The 14,370-nt window shown below is 40.5% G+C and overlaps 1 protein-coding gene across 1 annotated transcript; it reads left to right on the top strand.

The window, feature by feature from the left end:
- The first annotated feature begins 241 nt into the window (after window positions 1-241).
- On the top strand, window positions 242-12,491 carry LOC121838216. The gene is made up of 5 exons (XM_042294313.1): window positions 242-399; window positions 1,745-1,824; window positions 3,998-4,096; window positions 4,190-4,324; window positions 12,190-12,491. Exons 1-5 carry the CDS (start codon window positions 275-277, stop codon window positions 12,489-12,491), a joined length of 741 nt encoding a protein of 246 aa, XP_042150247.1. The 5' UTR covers window positions 242-274.
- The last annotated feature ends 1,879 nt before the right edge of the window (window positions 12,492-14,370 follow it).

Below are 14,370 nucleotides of genomic sequence, written 5' to 3'. Positions count from 1 at the left end.
CCGCTGTTCTTGCCACAAAAACATTTAAATATAACATTTGAGTTGATTTAGCTAGCCTTACATGGTGCAGCGAAATACAAAATGCTGTAGGGCAGGTTTAGGGAGCACTTGAATATATTGATGTGTAATTGCGTAATAATGTTTCCGCATGCATTTATAGACAATGAAAGCTGAAACACCATTCTCAGGCGATATGTAGTACTCTGATAACAAGAAATGTATTTTTTTATATCTTCAGGCTATTAATAAATCAGAAGATGATCCATTTGTCCTAATGTTTCGTTCAAAAAATCACGAACCAGATATCACTTGTGTCGTAGTAACAGCAAGTCTTCACAATGAGACATTAAAAATTGTCAATTTTACGAGGACATATTTTAACAAGACTGATGAACAAAAGTGAGTATTGGCAATCAGCATATGTTTGATAAGGATACAAATGTTAAAAAAAAAGTTTCACTGAAACATCTGATCTTCAGTCGAACAAGATTCTGGCGCAAAAATGTTTGTTTTTGGAAGACGATGAATGATGACAGAGTAAATAAACAGTCCAATTCATGACAGCTGTTTGGTTGAGAAAAACCGATTAAATTCTTAACTGTAACTTGACATTAACTGTATTATAGGGACAACAATTATACTGAATAAAATAATTAGCCAATTCTCACGTGTCGTGGTCATGATATATTCTTCCATACTAGAAAAAAAACGCGAGATTTGCCATCTATTAGTCGCTCACGCGTCTTTAACTGGTGAGTTTTTGATGTTAAAATGAAATGCATGTTTCTTAGAAAACGCTATTCATTAATTTTGACCCGAGGACACTATCGCGGAAGATATAATTTTGAGGACGGATTGGCTAGGAAAGCGGCTGTATTTCAGTGTGTTTCGAGAGTTTTGCCACTACATTTAAGATATAAAACAACCTAATTTTCATACAAAAATACTATAAAAGCATAATCCTAATATTTTCCGATAGGATTGTGCACATACTCCAGGGGAAGCAAAAATAAAATTGCGCTATTTCTTGGCACAATGTGTTACAGTTGTCAAAAGGTAGTTGCATCAAAACGTACTTGACGGAACGGACGATGACTATGGTGTTGAACGGATTCTTCCATTGATGATGAATGCCTTGTAGATTTGATACATTGAAATGTTCTTAACAATACCTTAATTTTGTCCATAAGGACAAAAATATTAAATCGTGACAATATCAATTAGGGATTCCTATCGCCATTATTTTTGTTGTAGGTGAAAGAATAGCGGAAAAGAGAGAGTGAATTGATGTGTACCGTTAAAATAAAGAAAAACAAAAATATGATAAGAGCGGGGGTAGGGGAGGGATTCCTCGGCAGAAATATAATTATTGTTTAAAGAAACTGTATTTGCAATTCGTCTGCGGTTTGTTCCGTTCCAAGTTTCGTTCGAAATTCAGCTCGTTTTCTTGAAAATGTATTTAGCCTGCTTAGAAGCATGACGTACCAACGTCGTTACGTTAAAGCCTGTGATACGTGCCTGAGTTTCTCTCGATTGGTCGACTGCTGGGCAAGCTACAGCTGCACAGGCGGCCTCCCGGTGTAGCGTGTCTATCAATCGAAATATAGAGGCATTCAGTGACGTTGCAGGAAGAAATTAAGCAAATATATATATATTTTTTTTAATTTGTGACTAAACAACATTTTGTTTTTTCAACAATTATTTATGTCGAGAATCAAAATATAATATGTTTTTCACGTTTCAGCCACACTTTAAGGTACCAAGTGAGAGCCTTAAGTCAATTCAACTACAAGATAGAAAATGTTATACGTGCAGGCTTGGACGGTATGTACCCCTGGAATTTAGGATTCAACATTATTTTACCAGCAGTAATGTTTTCATTCTAATATTTCTACGCAATTATAAAACAACGCCCCCAACAGATTTCTAATGAATGAACAGGAATGTACTCAGGGGGTTGTCCATCTGTGTGGGGATTGGAAACAGTGCATTCTGAATCAGATACCTTGGCAAAGGTCTATAAAACACTTTTCCTGGTTTTCGCCTAATTTGACCGAAATATCAACAATGACCCATTCAGAGTTATCAAGGAGCGCACTAAAACGAACTATTTACTCTGAAAGTATTTAAGAGTTTCGCATTCAGATAATTGTTTCCTGCGCTTATTGTACGGAATTTTAAACCTGGAAATGATAAAAGCCCTGAAACACTCGAAACAAAATAAAATAGGCAGAATTAAAAGAGTGATAACAAAATGATTTTTACAAGCCAGTGGCGTGGAACAAGGACACGATCAGTCAAAGTTAATTTTGTCATCTCAAAAGAAAATATCCCAGAAAGGTAGGAAACACCCTAAAAGTACCTGAAGCAGAGGGCGGGCTTCGAATTAAAACCGATGAATGACATCGGTGCCCAGGGAGCATACGAAGTTAGTTTAATGGTTTCTTGGAGTGCTTCCGTTACCCGTACTCTTTATGGTAGCACCTACTTTTTGGTAGGAGAGCTGCATACAGTGGTGTAGCTCTAGCTATGGTTATTTTGATATATTAGAGGCTAGACATCATATTAAATATTGGCGAAAAGAAAGCAAAAGAGCATCTTACCTATACTCGCAGGCAATGATTGAAATTAAATAAAAATCAAGGCTTCCAGTTTAATACAACGCATATTTCAAGCCAAAGGACCCTGTATGCTGATGGATTTTACAAGCGTATTCAATAAGACAAATTATTTTGGAGACATATATATGAGCAAAGTGCAAGGTTGGAGCAAACCACTCGGGCCTATGTACTCGCGCAAAAAAAAAATGTTGCAAATTTACCATATTAGATTAATTGTGTTGAAGGAGCGTTGTATTATACAGTGATATAAATCCGAGACTACAGGTGTGTCAGTGGCTAGACAGCATAAGCCAGATTGCATCAATTCGTTCATGGCAGTTCCATAATGCTAACCACACGACATTATCGTCTACGCAGTTCCTCCTCCATTTCAACAGGGAAGAGCTTGGGGATAACTTGTAAACGTAATAAAAAAAAGAAACGTTTTGCAAAAGATATTGTATCGGCATTCCACAGCCAAGTTCTTCCGGCTATTGCAAAGGAAGGAAGAAAACAGCATTCTGCGAGCTTCAGATCTTATTTTTGATGTTTGACATATTTCTCATATTCTCTAGAGAAAACACTTCGTTTATTCAGAGAAACAACATATTGATTGTTAATTTAGAAAAATCGCCATTTACTGTACCAGGATTTGTTGCGAAAGTTAAATTCGTTTTCTTTTTCTGACGGGCATAAACCAACTTTGCATTGCAGAGAGCTTAAACTGTCAGAATATGGCTCTAGTGGTTGGGATAGGATGCGAAAGTTTTGAATCATGACTTTATATAGAACCAACAATAAAAAAAAAATATTCTCAGTAAGCAGACGTCCGACTAAGCCCAATTCCGTCAAAACAAGAAATAAAATTGTGGGCGGCTGTGGTATTTTATTTCTGTAAAAAAAAAATTGTAAAAAAATGCAATATTGTTTTTTTTTTCTTGCTGAGAAGATTGTTTTACTAAAATAAATACCACAAGCACCCAAAATACTATTTTTTTTTTGCTTTGACAAAATTAGGTTCAGATGGACGTGGGCTTATAGTTCAATCTTGACCTTCCCTTTTATCTCTTGATTCAGCTAATGTCATATTTAGAACATTCCCACCCTAACCCCGCTGCTTGCTTGATATTCTGACGGAGTTTCAGATTTCTTTAAGGCGCAGTTTTTGTATAAGGCCAAAAAAAAAAAAACGGGTTTCATTTCTTGATGGATCCTGGCATGTCGTTCTTTACGTTTGTTTGGAAGCCACATTTATCTGAACATACACGTTAGTATTTTTCTTAAGCTTCGAATATAACCGTTATTTTTTCCTAACCAAACTAGATTATTCAACATGTCAAAACTACTCTTGCATACAAAAGCGATACAGATATACACTGTGTGTGCCCTGTAACTAGGCACTCCAAGTGATAAACCAGAGCCTATGGGAAGCAACATGTATATAGAATATGGTGATTATTCATTCAACTCCTCAAGCAAACCGTTGTCGGATATGTGTAAGTTCTGTTTTCATTCGCTACCCCTACTGTGAATAATTCTGCATTCTGAAAGTGTATAGCGGTCCGCTGTAATGTTGTCTTAGCACGCAGTGAAGGCCGTAAACGATGCTAAAGGCGGTGAAGCTGTATCCGCTGAACCAGTCGAAGGAGTAAATTACCTTGACTTCTACGTGGTGTTCAACCAGCCACAGTGCAATATCCTAAGGTCTCCTGTTCTGAGAGGAGGTAAGCCGGTTAATTCAATAGTTAATGCGAAAGTATTTACACATTTAGTAAAATAAAAATAAAATAAACACAGGCGACATCCAGTAATCGGAAACCAATACAAGCCATGATGTATAAAAGTGTGACCGGTATCTGAGAACACACACCTATGTGACGCAAAAACTAATTTACTTCCTATAAAAGCCAATATATCTGGGAAAACTATGACACACATTCCTCTAAACCCATGCTCTTAAAGCTGAAGTGAAAGAACCAGCATTAACAGTAAAGATAGTATCAATAGGCTTAGGAAGCGTCTGCAAGACTTGACAAAGTGTTCTTGATTGATGTGGGCCATAACATCAAGAATGATAGCCTTCATTGACTCTTTCGTATCACGAGTCTGCTTGTTGACCTCCTTTTCAACAGCTCCGAAGGTATAATAGTTCAGCAGGTTCGTGTCCGGGGAGTCTGGGGGCCTCATGGTAGCTGCGATGTGGTCCTACGATGTTTAAGCCAGCCACTCTTGTGACACAAAAGCGTTGTCTGCAGGAGCAGTCTTGCTGGAAGAAGTACGGCAGTTAATGCTCGACATCATCAATTCAAGGCTTTACGAGTGTGTCTAAATAAGCGGGTTGTATGTGCTGAATGAGATTGGCGTGAAATGCACGAGAACAGTTAGAAGCGCTCTCAATTTAACACTAAAGCAGGCAAAACAATTTTATTTGTTGCATGACAGCCGACAGAGATACCCCAAAGCAGCGCCTCCTGCGATGTCTTCTGTTTAACAAGGACATCAAATCTCCACTCCTATACGATACGTTACATGATATAATGCTGCCATGTACTACTTCCTGAAAAATCGCATTTGATTTCAACGCCGACGTACATTACGCATGTGCAAGACATAGGTGGCAAATGAACCCCTGTCCGGAAATTTGACGCCGGATTATGCCACCATAATCGTGTGTTCAATCGAACCTCTACTTTAGAAGCAGACAGATATAGGGTAGTAGGTACCTCCGATTGCGTCGAAAGTGCCGCTTGGAGTACGATGGTGACTAACAAAGATTAAGGCTCATGGTCTCTATATACATTCTTATGAAGGACGGTGCAATCTATAAAATAATAAGCAAATGTGTACTGCAATATAATATAAATTTAACTTCTTAAAAACTCAAATATTGTAAGTCCTCTTTGAGGTATAGGCTCTTAATCACGCTTCATTCACAATCAACATTAAACACAAGTGCCCTGTCACCTTTATGCTCAGTTTCTTGTTTAATATGACTGCAAGACGAAGCTAGGTGCTGTTTATTGATTTATAATTTTTGGTGTTGTGGCATTGCATCGATCTGCTTCTATAAATGTGTACCGGATCAGCCAAATAACGCATTAGAGGCCCGGGAATATTTCGGACGGCCTATGAGCTGAGGCCTCCAGTGATAGGGAAGGCTGAACTGAATATTAATATAGAGGAAATAAACATACTTGTTTCGCCTCATTCGCAATGGTCGCCTCAAAAGTGACAGACGTTCCCAGGCAGCACACCAATGTCGGTCCGACATTGGCCTAACATTGGCAAAGACCGGCCTCAATATTGGACAATATTGGAAGCGCTACCCTTTCCAATGTTGGCCCAGTGATCGGTGCCAATGTTGGGCCAATGTTCAGTCATCGTTCCAGCCGATGTCGGCCCCATCATTGGTGCCAATGTTGGGCCATCGTTAAACCATGGTTCCAGCCAAGGTGCTCCCACATTGGCGAAGACCGGCGTAATATTGGACAACACTGGAAGCGCGACCCGATCCAATGTTGGCCGTCATGCTGATTTTTGGCCATCGTCGCACTCGCCCAGCTCTTTGCAAGTGCCCTCGCCAAGTTGTTTGCAAAAAGGAAGGTAAACAGACACAAGGGATTGTTTTGAAATCTCCTAACAGTTTATTACGCACAGCTTATTCTGTAGACAAGCACAATCTCAGCAATTCGTAATATGTGAAGAGGTTCTACTCAGCTGTGATACAATTAAAAAGACTGCAAAGCAAGCAACAACCGGGGTAATTCTTGGGTAGTGTCCAGTCTCCCGGCAGCTGACAGAATTGTTTCGCCAAACTTCTACCACTAGTCGCCCCTCATTGGCGGTGCAATCAGTTCATCGAACTACATTTCATAGACAGATCGTTTCATCAACACGCGATGTTTCATAAAAAAACTCAAAATATGGTTTCGTTTCTTCTTTTTTTGTTGCAATAAACCGCTTCAGATTAGCATGAAGCGGCGTGAAAGGGTGGGCTGGTTCGGTGAGCACGCGCCTCAGGAATACACGCGCGACGAAATGCCCCTACAGCGCGCAATTCGCGTAACGAATGCCGATGAAACGTAAATGTCGACCAGAAATGCAACGAAACGTGTTTTTGCGAAACGCAGGTAGAATAGGGCCGGTCAAGCTGCAAATAGCAGCTTTTTTCCTTTGGTTTTCCCCCATCGTTGATGGAAATAAAGAAATGTTTCAATGTTTCAATGTTCAATAAAAAAGTCAGTATTCTACCTGCGGTTGTGACATTATTTCAGACAGATAATGGCAGGCGACTGTCGGTAAGATTGCGGGAAAATTATTCTCCCAGCTGCCAGGAGATAGGCAATGCCCAATTCTAGAGGTTATCCGGAAGGTTGCCCATACAAGAACGGACAATGATCATCAAGTAGGTTGCAGCACACTTACGTTGAAAATACTGAACTTGAAAGATGTAATCCGACTTATATGTCAACACGGGCACTGCAGAACAACCACTCAAACACAAAAACTACAAGGAAGTGATCCGTGAAGATTCAACACAATGTAGCACACGCTGCCATTTGCCGAACCGGACACTAAACTGTTCACAAGAATGTCTTGGGCCTCTTTGAAGAAATCGACACGGGTAGGACTTTTCGAACGAGATACCATTTACCACAGAAGCGAAATCCGCAGCGGGCCTGCACCCCGCAGGCCGCATCACGCGCGAAACTAGGTCCGGTCCTTGCGACCCAGTCATTCCGAGTTTGTCAACGGGTAATGTGTCATCCGTCAAACCACATGATCACACTTCTGCCGTTACCCGCGCACAGAGAGCGGATTCAAGTCCGGCGAGTACGCACAGCAACCGCGCCTTCAGCTTAGGGAGAGAGAGAAAAAAGAGAGAAGGAGTACAAAGCAAGCAGGCCAGAACGGAGGTGGGGTGCGCTTACAAAGGCTTATCTTCAGGGGCATCTCAACAATGAACGGAGCGAGAGAATTTGTCACTTCTACCCAAGGTTGATAGTGCAGTAGAAGTTATGCGTGACCTTGTGCTTTAGGCAGGTTCCGTGCTCTGCCTTATCGCCAGCTTTGAGACAGTAGTCACGTGACCCTAACCGGAGACAGGATTGGCCTTAAACACGCATAGCGTCTACCTTGCTGTCATTACCGATTTAACAGGACAGCTCTTTGAAGGTCAGCTTTCGAACTTCTAAAGAAACGGTCCAGTCCAAAAGTGGTTCTAAACGGGGCAAGTGTGACGACAGTATGTTTTGCGTCGTATAACTTACATTATAAATTAGAATGAAGAACTAAGCGCGACTATTTTTTGCGCACGATGTACACAAATATATCTATAAATATATAAATACATTTTTTATCAATAAATTTAAAACTGTTTGTACACTGTTAGGTTCGCGTTTTTAAACTTCAAATTTTTTTACGAAAGAGTTGCACATAAAAGACACCTCGAACAGCACATCGTCCGACTTTCAACACACGATGAATCACCGACGCTCGCAGTAAGAAGGTTGCGATGCTGCGCGAACGGTTTCTGAAATATGCTGCGTAGGGTACGCCGGGCGCAACGGCTTCGCGACCGTTCGAAGGGCAAATGATTCGCGACAACAAAGTAGCGTCTTGCAGCATCAGTAAGCTAACGGGGCTCGAGAGTCCCACGCTCACATTTCCGCAGAGCGAGCGCGGCCGGCCAGATCGAGGCGCAGTATGCTCTCGCGTCGCGATTGCTACGTCGTTGCTCTGCCTACACTGATGACATGTGCACTGGCAGTCGAAGCAACCCTCTTGAGACTTCACTCGAGTTTAATATCTGACTTTATAGCGCGATAGACTCTCGTAAAACTAAAAGTAGCTCATGAAAAGAGTTTTTTTCTGCTCCCAAAATTTCTCCAAAGCTGCTTTGCCCAGTTTCATCCCTGTATTTCCAATACTGGAAATTGTGGCTTTAACACTCCAATATTGAACAGCATATGACAGCATACATTCAATATTAGAAAGCCCTTGGCCTTGGCAGTGCAATATGACCTGCACAAGTCAGCATACTTCCAAAATTGGAAATCCAAATTGGCTTTTACAGTCCACTATTGGACCAGCTTATGCCAGCATGAGTTGATCTTGGAAAGCTGTTGGCTTTGACAGTTGAATATTGACCAGCTTACGCCAGCATGCATCCGATATTGGAAAGCCATTGGCTCTAACAGTCCAATATTGGACAGCTAATGCTGGCATGTATCCAATATTGGAAAGCCATTGGCTCTGACAGTCCAATATTGTACAGTTTATGCCAGCATATATCCAATATCGGAAACCTATCGGCTTTGACAGTCCAATATTGGATAACTTATGCCGGCATATATCCAATATTGGAAAACCATTGACTTTGACAGTCCAATATTGGACAGGTTATGCCAGTATATATCCAATATTGGAAAGCCATTGGCTTTGGCAGTCCAATATTGGACAGCTTATTCCAGTGCATCACCAATATTGGAAAAACATTGGCTATGATAGTCCATTATTGGCCCAGGTAATTCCAATATTGGTAAACACATGGCTCAGTTGGGCCATTGTTGGGCCATTCTTTGTCCCATCAATTCCAATGTTGGCCCAATATCGTGTGCTGCCTGGGTTAATACTGAAGTTCTGAACATGCAGGGTCTTCTTTTCGCTTTACGTGCAGAATAACTATAACTATATGTATATGCATGAAACAAAAGTAGTGTTTAGAACGGGTCAATCTGGAAAAATGGCAGGGTCAAACATCTGGCAGCCAAGAATATCCGCATATCTGCTTTAGTGAAAATAATAGTTATCAAGCTCGAACAATATTAACAATATTAAAACAACAATGAGCTTAAATCATGATATGTGCTTTCTATGATAATTTGTTTCCACCTATTTCTCATTTGTATCTTTTTTTAAGTAATATACAAACCGCTAAACTATGACGTTACAAAATGAACACAAGTTCAGAAAAGTGTGGCGTGTAGCCCCATTGCTGCCGTGTTTGTGCAGGCTTAACAACAAATTAATGTGCGTCATTGTTTTTTGTTACGGCGCGAGGGGTAATCTGGATATATTTCCTTGGTTTTTCTCTTCAACGTGTTTACTGCTTATGGGTTTTCATGTTTGATATGTCATGATCAAGTAGCTTGTCTTCTGTCAAAAATTCATTTCGTCTGGGCATGCTGGATGGTCTGGCCGTGAAGGGAAAGGGGGGAGGGGCTGTCTCCTTGTCAAGCATGTTGATGCCTTGTATAACGGCCCCCCCAGACAACTGTATCCCTCGAAGGTTCTCTTAATAAACTTTGACTTTGATTTATATAGGTGAATCAGGAAAGACCGATTGCACCTACAATATTACATTGCCACGGATGAGGGCGACGAGACGATGAATGAGGAATGGAAATAAACGTTTAATCGGGAGAACTTGTGCCCAAAATAAACGAAAAACCAAACGGAAATAAGTACAAAGCGTCGCGGGCGTCCGAGTCGGCCGAAATGCAGAGTTAAGCGCTGGCGAAAGGCTGCATAGTCGTCGGGAGTGTCTGAGTAATTCGGCAAGACCGCGCTCGGCTACTTATCTACTAAACTTTGTATCTCGAATTTTCGACCTAGAATGTTCGGGAGTGAGCTAGGGTGAGATTAATTCCGTAAAGCAATTCTCGCCTGCTTACTTTTTACACCTAAAGTAAGAGTAAATTAAGATCCTGTAGATGTACGAAGCAGCGTTCTGCACGCGGCAATATGTGGCTATATACTTTATGATACAGTGATGTCTCATTAATATGGACACCTCCGTTCCCCTAAAACATCGTCCGTAAAGCGAGTTGTCCGTAATAACGAGACAAAAATGACTGAATTTCCCCCGCTTTTTGCCGAAAGTGGTGTCTATATAATGGTGTATTCATAATAAAGGGGTCTGTATTGACGAGACATGACTGGACAAGTATGGCAGAGGTAGTTTCAACTCTGTGCAATAGCGCAGCGTATTAAAATCTTATCAAACAAAATAAAAATCATCGTAAGATCACCCTACTACCCATTTAAAGAGAATTTGTTTTCACACGTTTGCGAACTGGAATAATGTCGCGGATAGAAATTAATCTACAATTCTAAAACTGAAAATAAAAGTTTAATCGGCAAACTTGTACCAGAAAAAAAAAAAAAAGAAAGAACGAGTGTCGAGAAAAAAGTAGAGCAAGTAGAGGTGTCAGCGTGACACCTGGCTAGCGCGAGAGTGCGTCGGCGAGAAAATGGCTGGTCTCCTTATCCCCCGTCATCTTGAACATCCAGAATGTTCGAGTGTCAAACATTTGGGGCAAGAGTAAACGCGAATCTTCAAGATGTATGGAATAGCCTTCCCTCTTGGCCATGCACGCGGCGATATAACAGGTGTTAAACGAAACGCTTGGGAAATCGATTCGCGAACAACACACGTGTCAGATAGAACTTGTTAATGTCACTTATTTCTACCATACGAACAATTAAAAAAAATAACACGCAGTTTAATTAAATCAATAAGTAATTTTGATTACTTATATATACATTTAAAAAAAATACGAATGTATAGTTTTAATTAGAAACGTTCTGGGCATCGTCGAATTCAGCCATTAGCCACTTCACAAAAATATAAGGCAGGCGCAGCATTTTAAGGTAGTAGAAAAACACACTCAATTTCTACGCCCTTTTAAGTTTTGATGTGCTACCAAAGCGAATCTCTGCGCCAGTTGACCCGCTGCCCGTGGCCATTGAGCTCAATTACCGTGCCTCACTACGTAGCCTTCATATGATGGAGGTGAACTTAAGAATCAAGATGTGTTCTTGCGATGTTATTTGAACAGCACAGCGTTTCATTTGCCAGCCTGCACCATACTTCCTGCCGTGCGCCTTGGGGGTGCAGAATCGCTGCCGCAGAGAATCATTTTGGTTCGAAACCTCAACTGTAAAAAGTCAAATTTGGGGGTTTTACGTGCCAAACCTACGACGGGCATCTGGCACACCTCAACTGTAAACTCATTCATACCGAACCCCGTTCTAACCCCCTAGAAGGCTGCTCACGCCTTACAGTTATGTGAAGTGCGTTGATTTACTTATTTTCGGTGATGTGTAAAAACTGTAATTGAAATTATGGTTTGAAATTTACTCATTATACTCGGCGACAACTTTTCTTGGCAATGCCGAGGAAGTTGACGATAGCCCACGCACAGCCTTATCCAGCGTTCAAAATTGGATAGAAAACACGAGCCTGTACACTCCACTGCATTGCCAAGAAAAGTTGTCGCCGAGTATAGTAAGATAATTTTTAAATAATTCAAAGGCTATCCGTACTGAGCAATATTGGTTCTAGATATTCCTTCTGGCAGAGACTAATATAACATTATATTTTTTTTTGTAATGTCAGGTGCGTACCTTTCGCAGGAGCGATTACACCAGCATTCCTTGACGCACGGTGTACATTCTCCTTAATAAAGCCGTTATGTTACTTTTGCTCATTATTTTATTGCCCATTAAGGGTCCTGTTAGGACCATTACATTAATGTCAGTAAAATGTTTGAAATGATTGGTATTTTTATTGCTTCTTTTCCAGGATGCGACTTTTGGCTGAGGAAATCCGAGTTTCCAGGGGTGCTGGAACGCGCAGAGAATTTCACAAAAAGCATTCCATCAAATGTAGAAGACAGGCAGGCTGAGGAAAAATCAGAAACTGCAGCAGGAAGTGAAGATATACAGAAAGAAAAAACGCATAAATTTCAAGAAGCTCTATTTAGAAGCCTCCCCACCGCTTGCCGCTATGCCTTCATATCCGCCTGTGGATATCCAAACGATATGATGTACGAAAAGAAGATATGCGAAAATACCCAAGCAGATAAGGCTCCTTTGAGTCTTTAATAGGGATGCATTTGCGTGTCCCAATTGGTGCCGGACATTTTCGTATGCGTACAAAAATTAAGAGAAAAAATAGGCCATTGTCTCCACTGTGCGTTCCGTGTGCGTAGATTGAAATAAAATATTAGTCGAAGAAACTACCCATCGCGCCAAGTCTTTATAAAGTGAGAGTGATGCAAAAACTATGAATATTCTACCTTGCCATTATTATGCTACAAATACAATCACTCGTGCTTGTACGGCTTTGGAAGGTTCATTCGTATTTATGCCAGCACTCAAATGAACAGTGTTGGTGCTCAACCTGATAACAGCTGGTGTGCTTAGCACGAACTAAAGCGATACTGAAGCGACTACATCTTTAATTTGGTTTTTTTATTTTAACAAGAAGTTGTTCAGTGTGTTCCTAAGTTCATAACTGGAAGTGAAACCATCGTAAGAAATCTTGAAATTAATCGAATATATAATAGAATGTTTTTAATGTTTTATCGTTTCTACTGTACTCGTTTTCACCTCAAGAAAAAGGAAGTTTTGGGCATTCTTCATGCGCAGTGGGAAGTTGTTCTTACAAGATTTGGTCGTAGGAGGAAGTGGTGCTTTTGGCGTTTGGAAGGTATACATCGTGATTAGATAACACATATCTAATTTAAAATGAACCTACATATATCTTAAATATATATCTTAAAATATGTACCTACATAAAGGGTTAAATTAGTTATTCTTCGCGAGGAGCGGTTCTTTTTAACTGTGGATCTTGAGGTTAAAACGAGTATAGGTGTGAAATAAAGATGTATCAAAGCCATCGCGTGCTCGGTGCTCAGGCAGTAACAAGTTACTTTAGAAATCTGATTGTGTTGGAGCAACTAATCTTAAAAATTCAACCGGATAGATATTCTCATGGTGTTAGTGATATTGGCTTATAGTTGCTCACATTATTTTTTTGTGCCATTCTTGTGTATTGGAACTACATTTTCGCTTTTCCAGTCATCAAGAAGAGAGCCACTTTGCAACGATTTTGTTGTATACTATCATTAGATATGACGCGACGATAACAGCACATGATTTTAAAACAATGTTGAGGATTCCGTCCGGTCCGGTGGCCTTTCCCAGTCTGATATTGCTTAATAATTTACGTATGCCGTTATGACCAAAGGTAAAATCGTCCATAGCATCAATAATTAAGTCAATAGTTGGCGGTAGAGACGCAGGTGTTGAAGTTGAAAAGACAGACCTGAAATACCCATTGAATGCAGTTGCTTTTAGGCTGTCGTCTGTTACAAGAGCGTCGTGAATCACGAGTGGAGGGATACCCACCACATCTTTATTCTTTTGACCAAACGCAAAGAAATAATCAAACTTTGCATTTTTTACTTTAGTTGTAAGTCTTCGTTGAAGTTCTTTAAGATGATTGCGTGTACATGAATCGAGTGTTTTCTTATACCACGTTAAAATACGCTTATTTCTATATATTGAACGTCTAATTTCCGGTTTCATCCAAGACTTATGTTGCTTGCGCTTTGCACTCACTATCTTAGCTGTTACGCATACGTCAAGCAGTTCTTTTACCTTTTCCTTAAATAATTTCCACAAAGCCCTTACATCGGTAGATACACCCCGAACTTCAAACCTAGGCCAAAAATCCACGAGATCTTAGATCATCATAGTCAGCTACGCCGAACATGTAAACATTTTTTGGTTGCGCTTCGTATCGTGGTACATTTGAGCATTTTATTGTCGCTACAGCTGCTTTGTGGTCGCTTATGCCTGGTATTACAGAAAGAGGGGTGACAGTTGACGGCCTATCACACAAGAATAAGTCCAAGACAGTTAATCAGCTGACACCGGTTGTAGTGGGTTCGGTGACAAACTGATACAAATAAGTCAT

Source organism: Ixodes scapularis, unplaced genomic scaffold (assembly GCF_016920785.2).
Source record: "Ixodes scapularis isolate PalLabHiFi unplaced genomic scaffold, ASM1692078v2 PGA_scaffold5__190_contigs__length_132052651, whole genome shotgun sequence".
In the NCBI taxonomy this organism is placed as follows: domain Eukaryota; kingdom Metazoa; phylum Arthropoda; class Arachnida; order Ixodida; family Ixodidae; genus Ixodes; species Ixodes scapularis.
Note: the sequence above shows the minus strand (reverse complement) of the source record. Positions and strands in the feature narration are given on the sequence as shown.